A 17,498-nucleotide genomic window follows, 5' to 3' on the forward strand; every position below is an offset into this window, starting at 1 on the left:
AGGGTTAATCGTAGGGTTTTAGATTATTCTACTCTTTTTTAATATATTGAGAAAGTGAAAATGACTTTCTTCTTACTTCTTCAAATATTTCATTTCATTTTACTAGGCCTAATTTTCGCCTTTTGGATTTTCAGTGAGGTCATAAAATTAAAAATCATATTGATAATTTAAAATTACTTGCCAATTTATTCTATCAAATACTATATAATTGTATATATCCGGGTTCGAATCCCTTAAAAGCCTAGGTCGAGTAACAATAAAAAGTAAAACGCGCTTGAGAGTTGAAGGAAAGAAAAAAAATAAAATCTGAATCCAGTTATTTTGCTGTGGAGAGCCAAGGCGAGGAATAAACAGATGCGGGAGGAGAATGGTACGATCGAAAAAGGCAGCAGTTGCCGCGTCGACGGCAACTGCAAAAGAGTAAATCCAATCAACGAGACCGGAGCCGGAGGAACAGGCTCCGGTGAAGGCGTATCTTCATCTCCGGCATCTTCGTCGTTGTCATCCAAGAATCAAGGAAAATCATGCAAAGGATGTCTATATTACTCGTCTACTTTCAAATCCAATTCTCGCAATCCTCTCTGTATCGGCCTTAGTAGTTCCCTTCCTCAAGGTTCGCCTTCTAACTTTTTCTTGATTTTCTTGTGTATCGTTACTTTCTTATCGTGCTTCTCTTTTGCTAATTTAATTGCTTCAACTGATTTCTTTTTCTGTTTTTCTTCGGAACACAAATTTCATAAAAGTAATTAGGATTCGTTGAATTTGCAGCTTAATATGAAAACATTTTTCAGGGTACTGGTGAACTTTCAGTAGCTAATAGTTAGTTGCTCAGTAGAAAATGTAGAGATTCTAGTTCTTGAGAATCCCTGATTGGTCTTAATTGGCAAATTATGAGTATTGGAGCAGAATGAATGTTGAGGATTCGTACATTCCACCATCTAGTTTAGAATTGAGGTGTAATTAGTACCAATAGTTATTTTTAATCCAATTTGGTCTAACTGTGGGTTTCATGCTATGTTTGTTATTTCATAAACTCTCTCTATATTTGATAAGAAATCAATCCCGAGTCTAACTCAACCCCAAAAGCTAACTCAATGCCAAAAGCTAACTTAGAGGTGATGATTGTCTAAAATTCCAATAAGGAGACCAAATACCAAGCTCAACAATATTGGTAGTAATACATGTAACTTATGCTGTAATACTCTGAATGACTAAATATTTAGCATTTTGGGCAGGTGAATTAGGTCTGGTCTAGTTATTCCATGTCATATGAGCTATCCTTCTTATAAATGGCTCTGTGAGAAACAGGAAGTTAGAATTCTTGACTTAACGTGCTCAGTTGTTGGGTACATAGCCTCTGCTACTGTATCTTATTATAATTGAATGTTGAATTAGGTCTGTTCTAGTTATTCCATGTCATATGAGCTATCCTTCTTATAAATATTTCTGTGGGAAACAGGAAGTTAGAATTTCTTGACTTAATGTGCTCAGTTGTTGGGTACATAGCCTCTGCCACTGTATCTTATTATGCATTGAATGTTCTGCTTTAATGTTTCCATTTTTCGCATAATTAAAAATTAGACCTGTAGTGGATGTGTGCTGAGACTGGTTTTGATGTTTGTTAAAGTACCTCGATATATTGTTGGGGAATCCGAGAAGGAAGCTTCTAAAGAGGGTCGGAGCTTTACCGATTTTAGATATGCTTGTGTCGGTTATTCTGTTTACTTGGATCAGAAATCTCGATCAACTGAAGCTCAAAAGGCACAAACAGAATTGCCTGTCTGTGTTGGCCTTGAGGTTAGCATTCTCCTCTTTCTATTTTCTAGTTCGCTTCATGCCTTGTTTCGTGTTATGATGTGTTCTAGGATAAGTATGGAGAAGTAAACAATTTATTTCTGCTTGAGATGCCATGCTTTTAGTGATTTAAGATACCGCGAGTATGTCCATAGTTGTCTTTTACTTTCCTCTTCTGACCAGTATTGTGTTTACGTGCGATTTGACCTTTGACAGAATAGACAGGAAGATACTTGGCCCAGAATAACTTTTTGTTTTCTGTGTCATCATTTCTGGTAATCCCAATTTTATTTTGCTAAACTAACATAGAAAGCGTGCCATAGGTTTTGGTGGATAAAAGACCCACTTCAGCTGATGCAACTCCTGGCCATACTCCTGCTCATAACAGAGAAGGTGACTACCTCCTCTCATTTTCTCCACGCCTAAAAATATATTTAATGTGATGCTTATATGCTATTGCCTGTGTGTTTAGGGTGTTCCTTCTTCATATGGATGTCTAGTTTTGGTTCAGACATTTTGTTACATAGGAATGTGTTCTAGTTCCAATTTCCTGATATTTAAATTTCCAGTAACATGTTTTATTAATTAATTACATGCCTCTTGAAAGTTTATTCACATTTTAACCTACTGCATTTCCTGTTCTTTGTTAAAGTAAAAAAATATCCAGAAATATCCTTTATCAAAAAATCCTCATTGAAAAATCAAAATTACTTTTATTTGTTGATGAAGAACTTGCTTGTTCATGTCAGTTTAAAGTCCAATCACCGTCTTAAGTGTGGGATCCGCATTATAAATAAAATAATGGGCATCCCAAAAGATCAAGGTTATTGAATTTAAAGCTTTGCATCCAGAATAGAGTGGTTGGTTTGACCTTTTGAGGTTCTGCATGATAGAGCTTAAAGCCTCAGTACAGAGACAAAAACTACCAATGCAGAGCTGATGCGGAATTATTGCACTAGTTTTGCAGTGCTGGTCTCTGTTCTTCATAGTTCAAGTAAATCATACTAAGACGGTTCTAGATGCGGTGTTTAAAAAGTATGCCTCCCTAGAGTCCACCCAACTGTCGATGCAATATGGTATTTCCTCTTTATGTAAAGAAATAAGAGTGTTTATAAGATAATGTTTCTGATTACTAGGATTGAATTCTCGGCTGCTTCAGAAAGTTCTTATGTTCATCACTCTCCATTAAAGATGTTGGGGTCCTTAAATTCTTTTTTCCTCTTGGTGCCTAGCTTTTTCAGCCTCCTGCTTGTCATTGTTTCAACCATTATTCTAGGAGCAGCTGTTGTATGTTGAAAATAGGGAACAGGCAATGGTACTATTTGTAGGTTGTGATCCACATCTTCTTCGTGCCTTCTACACATATGACATCACTTTGACAATGCATCCTCTCCTTATTTTATTTTCTGTTGTTGATATTGCTCTTCGCATTGCACATCATGTAAAGAAAATCACACTCTTGGGGTTTTGTTGTTCCTCATCATGAATCCAAATAGGGCCTTGGGCTACCTCCAGCAATTAAGTGGCTACAGTATGACTTAACAGAGAGAAATTTGAAGATGATTCTTTTCATAAGATCTTATTGACCTTTAAAATGTGAGTAGCTACAAAGCTATGTAGGAAAGTTTCCACTTCATGTAGTGAAATCTTGTATTAGCCTTCTAAAAGATCATCCCATATATATCGTCCTACCTCCACTGCAAGAACGTCTGCAACCATTGCCTATAGATCAAGCCACGAGAACCCTATATATCTTGAGATTTCTGACTTCCTTTTACGAACGTCTGCGACCATTGCCTATAGATCAAGCCACAAGATCCCTATAGATCTTGAGATATCTGACTTTCAAAGTTTGCCCTATTTGATCTTTAACATCAGGAGGAAGATCAAAATTCTTAGGTAGGGGGCTCAACTATTACACCCCTCAAAGAGAAGATGCAATATTGATATCTCCTCACTCTTTTCATTAAAAAAGGTATCTCCTCACCTCTGGTACCCCTTTTATGAACCTCGTCAGATGCCCTCCATTACATTAACTTGCTTAAAAAAATTCCTTTACAAAAAAGAACACTGATGGAGATAAATGATCTCCTTATCTACTAATCCTGGACTTGTCTTTGAAGGACATACAGGCATAATTAATAAATTTACAGACATTTGTTCCCCTTCTAAGAATACCTAATGTCATTTTTCAATTAAAATCCTACCTGCGGCTTTATTTATCTTCTATTAGTCTTTGTTAGTAGTGGGAATAAGAACAGAGAGAATTGCTTAGTGTTATGACTATTCATTTTGGAAAAACTTCCAAACAAGGACATTTTGGTATTCCGTCATAGATAATTGATATTGTTGGTAGGAAATGCACTCATGATGGTTAAGTTTGAATCTAGATGTAGCTGAAACAGAATATACAAGTGCCTGGTTCTTCTTTTGGAACTTTTCTATTTTATTCTTGCTTTACAAACCTATTGACTGTGTTCCATTTAGTTCTGTGTGCATAAGCTGCTCGGGTACCAGGGTTATTTAAAGAAAAAGGGAAAGTATTGTAGGATGTTAGATAATCTTATTCCTTGTTTTGATTCCAACACATCTTATCTGGCTTCTTTGTGTTCTAATTCATGGATAATTGTTGTTGCTCTTCCATGCATTTCATTGTATTGGTATAATGTGTTAGATCTTTAGCAGATGAAAACCCTGCATTTGCCATTTTGTTTATTAATTGATAATAATCTGATATGCAATGTAATTCAGGGATCTTGTATGTAAATGTTCATTATTTCTTGCACTTATTTGGAATGTTACGCTCATTATATATTGGTTTGATCGTTAGCAACCTAATTTGATTCTTCTGTTTCCTTTATATTGTCATTGAAAAAAAGGTGGAAATAAACCTCCACAGCCCCGATCAAACAAACCAACTAACTCAGCTGGTGATGAGTTCCTTACCAGGCAAGCAGTGTTTTGAATTTGATATATGATATCTGTTTCACGTGATGCACTGTATAGAATTGTTTAATAACAAGGGCGATGTTGAAAATACAGGTTCTCCAGGAATGCTAACTTGGTTGCGATGGGGGTCGCCAAGAACTTGCGGAAAGTAGGGAGTCGAATAAAAGAAAGTGTTGATGACATCTTTTATGGACGCCCAAAATAGGATCCCTAATCGTTAAATAGAGAAATGAAATGAGCATTGAGCTGAATGTTGCTCCAACAAATAATATCATACTTTTGCTTCATTCGTCTTGGAATAGGTTAAAAGGAAACCTTGTAATGTGTCTTTCAACATTGCCATTTGTAGTTTAGAAGCATAATTAGCTCTGACCAGGGGTGAGTTCTGTAATCGTTTGTATAAACTTGGTTATCCTGTTGGTTGAGGAAATGCAAAGGAATTCATTAATATTGGTAAGCAAATAATGTGGATGAGCTGGAATTGTCATCTGTCCAGATGTTTGTAAAGCTTAGGATATCTACATATTTTATAGTTTTGGATTGGAGGTTGTTAGTGCTATTGGAAAGTCAATCTCTCAATGAGAAGAAAAAAAATAAAATAGGACAATAGTTGACTAAACTTTAAAGTTTTTTTTCCAAAAAATCTAAATACGTTTTTCTCTAAGGTGCATATTTCACACAAATTTCAATTGGTAAGTTGTTTTAGATCGTTTTTACTTCATTACAACACTATAGGATTAATTATCATTCTTCAATGAATACTTTTTATGAAAAAAAAATTCGTTCTTCAATTAAATTCTAAAGACATTTATAAAAAAAAATATATATTTTTTAATTGTTTTCTCACATGGTATATATCCTAATTTATTTTTAGAAAAATATATTTACGAAGAATTTTTTATTTTTTTAACAATGGGTAAGTTTACAAATAAAACGCGGTAAAATTGCTGCGGTTTATTACCTTGCTGAAATTGGAAGGTGGAAGCAAAGGTTTGAAGAAAAATGCTGTAGTATTTCACAAGTTCCCTGATAAGAATACTTTTTCATTTAATCTTCTTCAACGATCGGAATACAGAAGCCGATTGTTTTGATTAAATTCGAATGGCGGCATGTAAACGGGTCGGATATTTCGGACCTCAACTGGGAGCTTTTGCCGGAAGCCACCGATTCCACCGCCGACTCATTTCGAACCGTGCTTTCGACGGCAAGCTGTTGTTCCTAGTCGACACTCTAGCTCTAGTAATTTCTTAACTTAGCTTCTACGATTGCGAAATTGAAATGAAGAAATGTTTGATTTAATTACCCTTAGAATGAATTAGTGTTTGTTTGTGTTTTTTAGGTGAGAAAATTGGAAGCGAAAGGGGTGCCTACGAAGCAAGCGGAGGCTATAACGGCTGCTATTACTGAAGTTTTGAGCGATAGCTTGGAAAATGTAGCTCAGACATTTGTTTCTAAAGCTGATTTGCAGAGAGTAAGTAATTTTTAATGTTATACATGCAACTGTGTCTGTGTACATGTATAATTGAATTAATTATTTTGGTCCTTGTAATAATTTAGCTTAAACTTTATACTAATATGACATTAGTTTTTTCTATAGCTTGAGATGATTCAAGAATCCAAGTTGTCCAAATTTAAGTCCGAAGTTCAAAGCTCTCAGGTATGAATTCTTCACTGTGAAATTTGTGGATTCACATTTTGATGCACTGAGTATCGCTAATTTACTTTTTCATTGGTTTGTCTTGACAAATTTTACTTGCCTTTTTTAATAAAGAGATACTGTTGGTAGAAACTTTTCTCCTTTGGCATTATATATTTTGGTAAAGAGTGGGTTTTGGAGTGGTGTTATGCTGAATGAGTTGGTCATCCATCATATATATGGCCTTTGGGAAATATTAATGCCTTTATTGAAGGAAAAATTCTCTCCCTGAAAGGGAGTGATCTTATGATAACTCTTCAATGACCAGGCTGATATAGTAAAAAGACCTTCCTTTTTCTAGGTATCACCAATGATCAACCTTTTGCCATTCTCTTTTGATTGTTTCTGTCACGACCCAATTTCTCGAGCCATGAAGGCACCTACTATAACCCACCAGTAGGTAAGCCAAACCGTAACCCAGAACAACACGTAATGGGTGTGAGGGTAGAAACTAAACAAGACTAAGCAAAATTACTATAACAACATAAGCAAACCAAAACATAAATACAATTAAGGATCCCTCCCAGAGTCTGGAAGTCACTAATACAGAGCTACCAACAAAACGAGTACAAGTCCCAACAGTGGACCACCGAAACTAGACTGTCTCGAAAAGTAAAGACAAAGTCTTTATATAAACAGATGGAGACTGAAATAGTACAAAAAGCCGTGTGCTCACCCCTGTCTCCAGACCAGAAATGCTCCAAACTCGATCAACGCTGACTACTGGTGCTCGGACCTGCATCACGGAAATAGATACAGAGCGTAGCATGAGTACCAAATAACAGGTACCCAGTAGGCATCATAGGCCGACTGAACTAGAAAAGTAAAGCAGTATGAAAAGATGAAATCACAAAACTAGAGGTCAAGAACGGAAGGCTAAGTAACACAATAATGCACATTTTAAGTCAAAAACCCAAAAGGGTTCGGAAAAATATCAAAAACCTCAAAACCCGAAAGAAGGGTCAAACTAGACCAAACTCGACATTCCAGAGCTATCCGCGCTGACGGAATTCTCATCCGAGCGCGTTTACTCAGAATGTTGACTAAAGTCAAACTTAGCCTTTAACTTAAATTAAAACGCCTAATCACACCAACTCACACTGAAAACTTTGGGAGTCATGTCGACAATGCTACTAGCCTAAAATGACCCTTCCGGAACTGATGGAATCGTCAGAATTGGATTCTGATGTCATCTTCTTAAACTTTTGATCGAAAATGATCGTTCAAGGTTCATAAGCTCCAAAAATACTAAAGCTCACACAATTACCAAACGAATGACCAGGTGACCGATCTGTCAGTCCCAGCAAGTCATAAATGACTTGGAATCGCTATAGGAACTCTCTAAACGATGCACAGAAGATAAAACACTAAAAATGACAAGAAGGGTCATTACAGTTTCCCTTTTCAAAGTCCAAATCTTCTATCATATTTGCGAAGGCCATAATTTTACTTGAAATTCACCTTTTATGTATTCACGTTTTCTGCATTATAAGTTTGATACTTTTGTTTAATAGATAAGAACATTCAGCCAGTGGATTAATTCTCTAATGTCTGACAAAGGTGTTATACTAGAACAAGCTTAGTACAAATTAGTAAGCCTCTTAATTCTATTTGCATATTACATTGGACTAATTTTTCCTTTCATCATGATTCATGGGTGTCAACTTATAAAATGGTTCATGCTTCTTTCATTCGTTGATGCTTCACTCATTCGTTGATCCAGGAGAACCACTTTTCTCTACTGCAACATGAAATTGAAAAACTCAAAAGTGATATAGAAAAGATGCGCCGTGAATTGAGGTTGGCCTTCACAAACTATATTCTTAGTACCACACTACCATTTTCATATTACGGTGTGCTTGTTTTGAAATTTGTAATTTTTTCTCGTCTCTGTTTTGGGTTATTGCAGGTATGAAATTGACAAAGTCTCTGCTGGCCATAGGTTGGATCTCAATCTTGAAAGGGGGTAAGGAGTTACCGTTACTATTTTGTTTTGGCCAGTCATTGCATAACCATTAGTAGTATGATTTGCAGATGTACTGCTATTTAGCTGTTTACGACTAGTCTCAACTGTTGTGCTCTCTGTGCAGGAGAATCCGGGATGAGCTAGCAAATCAGAATCAAGAAACTGCTAATCTCACTAATACACTTGACCGAGTGAGTGTAATAACTATAGATATGCATTTGATAGCTGGTAAATTGTTCTAATACTTTCTGCTGTTGTATGTAATTATGTAATCCCAGGAAATTCATACACTACGGGCTCAATTGGAAGCTGCAAAATATGATGTTATAAAATATTGCATAGGTACCCTTGTGTCTATATCAGCTGTTGGTTTGGCCGTAGTCCGACTTTTGAAGTAAGTAAAATGCTAATTATGATAAAGAATATAGTTGTTTAACAACTTTGATGCTCAATGGATAAAACAGAGTTGTATGACATCTAAATCTCCATTGCATTAGCAGACATCATAACTGTAGCATACTATTTAACTCAATTTTTATTAACTTTTGAGTTGTGGTGTTGTGTGTGTATCTATGTTTGTTGCATAACGCTTGATATGCTTCAAGCTAATTGTAGATTTCAGAAAGTATGACTTTGTTTTAGGGAAATGATCCATGTGAAATTAGTGAAGCTAAAGATTCCCTTTCCTGTAGCAGCAACAATTTCTCAGTTGGCCTATTAATGCCTTCAAATTTTGGTCGAATGTTGTATCAACTGATCTGTTGTCATCAGTTGTGTACCCATTTTAAAATCTCTTATCAACATAAATGCTATGCAAGTTACACTAGCGAGTCAGGGGTTCATTGTTCGATTTGAACTTAGATTTTTGATATAAAATCAAAATCAAATCAATTTAGTTGGTTTTTAAATTTTTTTTAAAATCAAACCAATCATAGATTTGATGACAGTAAAATTATGAGGCATGAGACAACTACTTTATTGAATATTAGGTATCAACAATTTTTTCTATACCATCACAAGATTAATTCATCTGAATTTTATTATTTTTCGATACTATTCCTAAGAGGCAGGAGACAATTTTTTCAAATGAACATTAAAAATCAACAAATTTTTCTACACTATCAGAAGATCAATGTATCTGAATCCTATTATTTTTCAACATTATTCCTAAGCTTTACATTGTTTGAGTTGCATAATTATAGGACGAGAGTGAGTTAAATATCTTTGACTTTGCGTCGTCGAAAGAGCAAAAAGGGTGAAAGCTAGGGTTAAAAAAACGCATAACATTAACACTTCGCTGGGGTTTGTGTCCCATTCCAGTCATGCATTAACACTCCTTTACTTGCAAGTTGTTGGAAGATTTGATAGTGTCATGCATGAATAATTGGAACTTACATTTAAATTATCGACGATTCTTTAATTTGAAAACGATATCTAACAAATTTAAGGTCATTTAGATTATAAGTCATCATATTCGTTCAACTATCTATTTACTCTATCTGATAGGACTTAAACTCAAAATTTGTTACTAAAAATTGGTGAATTTTAATCATCGCATCACAATCGATATTGACTAATTGATTGCGGCTTGTTATGTCTTGGTCGTTTGTATATTTCACAGTTGTTTACCTATATCGTTGGACTCGAGTAATGTTGATGGCCAATTCATGAATTAGAAAGGATTTAATTGTAATTACCTAAGAAAGTATCTGATTAATTAAGCAAATATTTTCACACCATCAGTTAAAACATCTATCAAACGAAACAAATATTTAGGATGGTGAGACTTGTGCTTGGCTCTTCATTTTAATTTTAGCCACTAATACAAATAACTAAAGCTAAAGACATACAGTGTTCACTTAGATTATGTATACTAAATGTGTGTGTCTTAGTTATTAATGTAAGCAAATACTCAACCAAGTTTTTTCAACCTCATTAATTGAAAATGCATAAATAGCAATATTTTGAATTGACTATTCTTATATGTCACAAGAGAAGTTTTGTCCTTTAATGTCCCTAAATTAAAGTTTTCAAGATTATCCAATGTAATTAAACTCCCTATGAACATATTCAAACTCAATTAAGGTTGCTTTCGTCTTCCAATTAGTTGTCAACTTTCTACAATAACAACATTTTTGGGGAGTTGAAAAATTGGTTTTACTTTAATTTGGAACCGTGCATCCACTTAGTGCCGTGAAAAATCTAATTACTAGCATAATTAATTATTATTTGAACTTTTATAGAAGAATCGATTCTTTATTTTTCTTTCGCCGATTTTAATTTAAAAAAGAAAAAAAATGACTACTGTCGTGAAAAAATTAATAATTAATAGCTTAATTAATTAACTATTTGAACTTTAACGTGAGAGGTGTGATTTTCTATTTTCTCTTTCATTCCTTAAATTCAAGAAGAAGAAAAACTAGTATTGTGACAAATCTAATCATTAGCTCAATTAATTAATTATTTAAACTTTTCCGTGGGAATTGATCTTAATAACAATTGGGTAAAATTTATCTTTATTCATCTCTATCTTCGCTAAACTTTCTTCTTTTCTTACTTTTATGAAGTCGACTTTAATAGATATCTTTTTCATTTTCGTAGATGAGTTTGATTCTCTATTTTCCTTATCCTTATCCTAATTTACTATGCCGTGTCCTCCTATTTAATTCAGAACCTCCAGTTTCCTCACTTTCCAGCATTGTAATTCAAACTTTCTCAACGGTCCCAACCACGCTTTGGACCTACTCAAACCTACCCACTATTATTCGATTTCTTCGTTTATTTTTATTTGTTTAATTTATTTTGTTATTATTCCTTTAGATTATTTTTAGAACATCCTTCACCCTTAGGTTATGATAAAAAATTGAGTAATTTATTTTATTATTATTCCTTTAGTTTATTTTTAGGACGTACTTCACCCTTATGTTAATGATAAATTAAATGCTTTGAAGAATGCGTTGAAAGAGGACTATAATTAGTATAATAAAATTAATTAAAAAATAAACAATAAAATATTTTTTTAATTTTCTATACTAAACGAGTAAAAGCGAATATGAAAGGCAAAATAACCTATGTATCCAGTAAATAAATTAAAGAGTACAGGTATGCTTGCCATTTTTCCCCACATTAATGCGTTTAAAAATATATTATTGGGCTCACGTCTTAAAAATGAAGTCATCTTTAATAAAATTTGTTTTCTAATGTGAGATTTTCTGAAATGAATTTTAATAAGTTGAGTTTCAAAAATATGTACATATAGTTTAGATTGAAAGAAAATAATAACATTGTTGAAATTTATCCTAAATTTCCTATATTATTTTCATAACTGTGTTTTACTTTTAAAAATAATGTTTTGTTTCCTTCATAAAATAACACAATAACCTCCGTAATTGAGTTTTTAGGATTTGAAGAGTCTTATTTAAGGGGAGACTCAATTAATTTGTACTCTCTTTTATATTAACAGATTTTTAATAATGTCTAATTATTTATTCAATGTATAATTTATGTATACCGATCAAAAAAATTATATCTATATAGTAAATTCGTCCAACTATGTACATGAAATCCCCTTACTAATCCAATCAAAATGAACCATTATATATATATATAATACAATAAGGTAACAAAGATAAAATCTTTATTTGATTTTAAAATTTATGTTTTCAAAGAAGAAACAAACCATAGGAGGGGACATTTAATTTACAACTAGCAATGCAAGCCAGATGAATATTAAATAACAAAATGCATGCCATACAATCAATTCCTCTCTCTTTCCCCTTTCAAGCAATTATTTTCGTCCTTTTTCTTTTGTCCCTCTCCAATCCATTATGTATATATATGCATAGACAAAACAAAATAAAGATAAAAATGTCCAAACAAACCAATATTTTGTGTATAAACTATTCGTATACACGTACAAAATACCCCCTTTGGTCTTCAATAAAGTTTACATAATAAACGTGGAGTAGGCACAGCCACTAGTCGATTAGCCAATGGAGCAGTAAGCCCAAATATATCATCCATTTTTAGTTCACTTGGTTTCATTCCATCAGGTAACTCCCAAGTAAAACAATGAAGTAAATGGGCCACAGCCATTTCTAATGCATAAAGCCCAAGTTGCATACCGGGGCAAGACCTTCGACCCGACCCAAATGGTAAAAATTCAAAATTACCACCTTTAAAATCTGCCACACCTTCTTTAAGGAACCTACTTGGCTTGAAACTATCAGGATCTTCCCATGAGTTTTTGTCACGTCCAATTGCAAACGAATTTATGATAACATGTGAGTTTGCTGGAATAAAGTAGCCCGAGACTGTCGATTCCTCCGCGGTTTCGTGGAGGAGGAGAGGGATTGGAGGGTGAAGTCGGAGAGTTTCTTTTAAACAACATTTTAAGTAGGTCAAGTTTTCAAAATCGGATTCATCAACTTTCCTATTGAGTCCAACTACGTTAGCTAATTCTTGTTGTACCTTTTTAAGATCCTCTGGACTTTTCATAAGCTCAGCCATGGCCCACTCTATCGCAGATGCCACCGTCTCGGTCCCACCAAACATTACATCCTGCGATTTTATCAATATTATTTTACTTTTTAATATTTTAGGTTTATTAAAGTTAAATAGGTATATGTAGTTAGGTGAGGGGATTAGGTAGAAGTAAGATAAACTATAACTTTTACATCGTTTTCACAAAAAATGATTTTTCAAAGGGATAATGAATGGTGCCAAATTTTCTACATAGGTATTTATTGGCCAGTTTGAAATGTTAATTATAGAGTAATTTGAGTAAGGGACCCCCAATGGTTTTTACATGTTAAATATAATGATTTTTTTTAATCATTAGTAAATTCTTCCTGGAGTAACTTTTTCACATTAAAAGAAATTAGGCAATTGTACTTGAAAACTTTTTGTTACCTAATTAATCTTCCATCTCTGCCACTTGACAAAATACCATTGAAGCTAAAATCAAGATTATTAATCTTATTAGTCTCATGAGTCATGATATATGTCATGAGTAGAGAGACTTATAAATTAATAAAAATCTAATTATAAGATCTAGTAGTTGTACAGTACGCGAATTTCTTTGTACTATTTAATTCTAGAAAACTATTTAGTAGACCATAGCTAGGACATGAACAATTATATTATATATGACAAGACATAGTTGTAATCATATTTGGTGTTTATTATATTTGATGCGACGTTGAAGCTAATAATTTAAAGGAAATTAATGTTTCTATTATATGACATTCCACTAGAATCAAGTTGTATGAAAAAATGGAAATTAAAGTGAGATTTTTTCCTAATGAATTGTAGTAGTAATAAGTTTCATCAAATTTTTAACTATAAAAATATGGGGTGACACCAAATTTTAATATACTAGGCCGGTTATCAATTTTCAACAATATTCTTCCTTTCTCTCTTAATATTAACTTTGTAAAGATTGAGAAACTTTACTAAATAATTATCAAAATTTTCATTTAACAAAGGAAATTTCAAATTATAAGTAAAGTACTAAAACTATACATTGGACATATTTTCACGAAAAATATGTGTTGCCTAAGCTTCTGGTAGTCTTGAGAGTTATACGTGAGCTGCCAGAGACAGCCGTGTTCAGTGATATATCTGATTAAAATTTAAAGTTTCTTGTTTTGGGCAATATCAACTTAATTTATGTTTAAATTAAGTTTCAAAAAAGTTATTATCACAAAAATACTATGACATATTTTAAACTACTCATTTTTTTATTAAAAAATATATTTCTTATATCCCTTATCAATTCAAACTCTAAAAATAAAACCACAAATATTATGATATATTGATGCCACAGGTTTAAAAAAAAAATTGTTGTCACATGACATGTTTCTTTTTAACAAGAAATGCCACAAGTACAAGTTTAGTTTTTCTTTTTAAATAATTTAAATTAGGCATAATATAAAACATGACTATTAATTTGACTTTATTGAACAATTGTGCCCTTCCATTATGAATGTGTACAAGTAAATATTTAGACTTGTATAGAATTGAATAAGTAGACATAAATATTCTACATGACATAGTACACGTTGGGTGCGATGTAGTTATCAACTGATGTCAAATTAAGAATCATTTTTATGTATTATATTTTTAAATTATAACACATTAATTGGAACATGTATCAACCACACACACAGAAAGAAAAGGGTAAAAATAAAAAGAATGTAAGGATATTTGTTTAATCAAACTTACCATGATTATAGCTTTGATATTATCCCTAGTAAGCCTTATAGCATTCTGCAAATCTTCAGACTCATTTACTTTTGTTTCTTCACTGTAAAAAGCTAAAAGCTCATCCACCATATCACTTTCTCTATAACCATCATCATTAATAACATGAATAGCCTTCTTTCTTTCAATATGATCATCAATTATCGTATCAATAAATCCATCAAGTGATGCCCTTGCCTTAGCAAGTCTAACATTTAGGCCTTGCTTACCAATCCACCCTAGCCATGGAATAAAATCAGCCATGTTAAAAGCACCAAATAGCTTCGAAAATTCTTGCAAAATTTTAATAAAATCATCTTGTCCTTCATCTGAACTTGTCCCAAAAGCAGCTCGATAGATAATGTTACGAGTGAGACAGAAAACAAGTTCCCCTAAGTTAATTGATGTGCCCGTGTTGGTTGTAACTATCTTTACCATCGAGTCTACTTCGTCGCGAACCGAGTCCCATGACTCAGCTCGTTTACGACTGAATAATTTCATAACACATAATTTTCTCATCTGACGCCAAAACGGTCCGTAGTCAGCAAAAGCCATGTCCGCACGATCGTACGTTAGGTAACTTATCGCTACGGTCTTTGGACGATTCGAATATATGTTGTCTTGTACCTGTTAGAAATTAAATAATCTGTTTAATTTAATATTTGAAAAAAATAAGATACTAGTATGTTAATACTAGTGATCATCAGTCAGATGAGATGGTCAGATATTTCAATAGTACCTGCAGTACTTGACGAGCTTCTTCTGGACCAGATATAACAATTTTGTGGACATAACCCATTTTGAGGTGAAAAACGCCACCATATTTTTGTGCAAGTTTGGCAAGACCACGGTGAGTTAACTGGTCCATTATCATCATGTTACCAATGAGAGGCCAGCCTAATGGTCCTGGAGGATAACGTTTACGGCGGGACATCGAAAAAAGGTATAAGAAGAAGAGAGGGATGATGAAGAAGAAGATTAGTATAGGGTTAGCTTGTAAAGCTTCAAGAATTGAATTGATATTGTTTAGTACCATTTCATTCATTTTGTTTACAATGCTTTCTCTTTTTTCTTTGATTTTTTTGGTATGTTTGGTTTGTTTTTTGAGTGGAGAGTTTAGGAGATGTTGGGATGAACTCAAAATTTTGGTTCTACCTTTTAATATTGGTGGATAGGATGGGGTCTTTATATACAAATTTATTTCACTTTCAGTCGGTACCAAGTTGGTGTATACTGTTGATTTGGCGAAAACAATATGCTATATTTAAGAGTGTAACTTTGTATATTGATCGATGCGTTTGGTATAAACCATATTTAAGATCACAGGAGGAAGAGCGATATAATTTAATTTTAGGATTATAAGATTTAAATATTTTTTTAAATTAAACTGGAGAGTAATAATCTTATCCTGGTTGGTTAGAAATATAGATCAAATTATATATCTATACGTATATACAATACTATAGTGGAGCAAATTCTAGATTATGAAAGCAGACATATATGGACAACAATAGTTTAAATGCGATTAAAATAATCCAATATATTATTCTTATATTAAGATTTATATTAAACTACTCCCATTATATTATATTAGTATATTGATCTTTTAAGTCAAAGACTGACCCAAGCTAGTCCACAACTTTATATGAGAGGGGAACTTGTCACTAGCATCTCGTACTACAAGTAGCTGAACGGCCAAATTCACCGAAAAAATCGACCAAGTTAGGCGAATTAGACAATATTGTATAGAGTCAGAATTTTTATTAAAAGAATTTAAAATATAAAAAAATAAATGGTACGAATTAATTAAGACCTTGAGAGGTTGTTTAATTAAAACAAACTTAAATATCTAATTAAATGTCGAAACAAATTTAAAGTGCTGGTTCGTATTTATATATATAAACACTTAAACCAGACAAAATAAGTTGTGTGATGCATTTTGTAATTTCAGAGAATATCCATATATATTTTAATCTTTCACGCAAACCTCGAATGTTGTAAAAACTCCTGTTACATATTTCCTAATATCGCACACAAATCAATGTTTAATCTAAATTTTGATATAATTTTTTTTTATTTCTTAAAAAATTAACTTTACGTATTTAAAAGATCGCTATCGCTATTACTACTACAAAGAGACTAGCCGCGACAAGAGACCCCACTAGTCCGGCTAGCTAGTGAGCGGTTCTTTCGGGTGGAAAGCAGGCCGGACCCTACGGGTTGGAAATTCCAACTCGAAAGCCCTAGTATTACTGACTTTAGAAATTTTTTACTTTTCAAATAATAATTAAAACAAACAAATCGAAATTAGTGTACACAATATCATTAGCTGACGATTCTATCTTTAACATATGGTTTTATCTGAAGGGCTTGTTTTATATGCGGTATTGGATTATTGTATTTTGTATTTCTAATTAGGAATATTAATTAATTCTTAAATTATTCATTTTTATTTATATGATCGATAGTAGTAAAATAAATTATTTCATGTATATGATAAAATAACTAATTATGAAATATTTCAATCCATATCAAATAAAATAAAGTTGTACCATACCAAACCAACCCCATCCTACTTTTGCTAGAGCACGAAATACAAATACATTTTCTTTGCTTTATAAATAATCTATTATTTTTCACGTGAGAGTTGTGATAAATTGTGCAGCGAAGAATATAATATGAAGAGTTCGTACTCCGCACGAGTTAAATGATGATAAACTATTTAAGCCCACTTTTTAAGAAAAATAAGTAAAGATTTTGATGTAAAATTTCATTTATCTACAGTAGTGTTTTCTTATGTGACGCTAGAACCATCGGGAAAAAAAAGCTTCACCTCACCAGTTTTAAGTT

The 17,498-nt window shown here is 33.0% G+C and overlaps 3 protein-coding genes across 3 annotated transcripts; 2 read left to right on the forward strand and 1 right to left on the reverse strand.

Annotated features, from left to right (window-relative positions):
- Nucleotides 1–74: 74 nt before the first annotated feature.
- Nucleotides 75–5,191, forward strand: LOC101249978 (uncharacterized). Its single transcript, XM_004232412.4, has 5 exons — nt 75–613; nt 1,628–1,797; nt 2,118–2,187; nt 4,674–4,743; nt 4,837–5,191. The coding sequence occupies exons 1-5, from the start codon at nt 355–357 to the stop codon at nt 4,946–4,948; spliced, it is 681 nt and encodes a 226-aa protein (XP_004232460.1). The 5' UTR covers nt 75–354; the 3' UTR covers nt 4,949–5,191.
- A 149-nt stretch (nt 5,192–5,340) lies between these two features.
- On the forward strand, nt 5,341–9,096 carry LOC101249697 (protein FMP32, mitochondrial-like). The gene is made up of 7 exons (XM_004232411.5): nt 5,341–5,982; nt 6,083–6,214; nt 6,341–6,400; nt 8,163–8,239; nt 8,349–8,405; nt 8,530–8,596; nt 8,684–9,096. The coding sequence occupies exons 1-7, from the start codon at nt 5,845–5,847 to the stop codon at nt 8,801–8,803; spliced, it is 651 nt and encodes a 216-aa protein (XP_004232459.1). The 5' UTR covers nt 5,341–5,844; the 3' UTR covers nt 8,804–9,096.
- Nucleotides 9,097–12,025: 2,929 nt separating this feature from the next.
- CYP84A2 (cytochrome P450 84A2) lies at nt 12,026–16,058 on the reverse strand. Its single transcript, XM_004232410.5, has 3 exons — nt 15,388–16,058; nt 14,631–15,275; nt 12,026–12,965 (listed from the first exon to the last, which is right to left on the reverse strand). The coding sequence occupies exons 1-3, from the start codon at nt 15,691–15,693 to the stop codon at nt 12,342–12,344; spliced, it is 1,575 nt and encodes a 524-aa protein (XP_004232458.1). The 5' UTR covers nt 15,694–16,058; the 3' UTR covers nt 12,026–12,341.
- Nucleotides 16,059–17,498: the final 1,440 nt, after the last annotated feature.

This window comes from Solanum lycopersicum, chromosome 2 (genome assembly GCF_036512215.1).
Source record: "Solanum lycopersicum chromosome 2, SLM_r2.1".
Classification (NCBI taxonomy): Eukaryota; Viridiplantae; Streptophyta; class Magnoliopsida; order Solanales; family Solanaceae; genus Solanum; species Solanum lycopersicum.

Bases quoted from the DNA above. Each gene is read 5' to 3' on its own strand.
- LOC101249978 (XM_004232412.4), top strand. From the start codon at position 355: ATGCGGGAGGAGAATGGTACGATCGAAAAAGGCAGCAGTTGCCGCGTC. The intron at 614-1,627 runs GTTCGCCTTCTA...TGTTTGTTAAAG, and splicing joins TAGTAGTTCCCTTCCTCAAG to TACCTCGATATATTGTTGGG. The intron at 1,798-2,117 runs GTTAGCATTCTC...AGCGTGCCATAG, and splicing joins CTGTCTGTGTTGGCCTTGAG to GTTTTGGTGGATAAAAGACC.
- LOC101249697 (XM_004232411.5), top strand. From the start codon at position 5,845: ATGGCGGCATGTAAACGGGTCGGATATTTCGGACCTCAACTGGGAGCT. The intron at 8,240-8,348 runs GTTGGCCTTCAC...GGGTTATTGCAG, and splicing joins AAGATGCGCCGTGAATTGAG to GTATGAAATTGACAAAGTCT. The intron at 8,406-8,529 runs GTAAGGAGTTAC...CTCTCTGTGCAG, and splicing joins GATCTCAATCTTGAAAGGGG to GAGAATCCGGGATGAGCTAG.
- CYP84A2 (XM_004232410.5), bottom strand. From the start codon at position 15,693: ATGAATGAAATGGTACTAAACAATATCAATTCAATTCTTGAAGCTTTA. The intron at 15,276-15,387 runs GTACTATTGAAA...AATTTCTAACAG, and splicing joins AAGCTCGTCAAGTACTGCAG to GTACAAGACAACATATATTC. The intron at 12,966-14,630 runs GTAAGTTTGATT...ATAAAATCGCAG, and splicing joins ATATCAAAGCTATAATCATG to GATGTAATGTTTGGTGGGAC.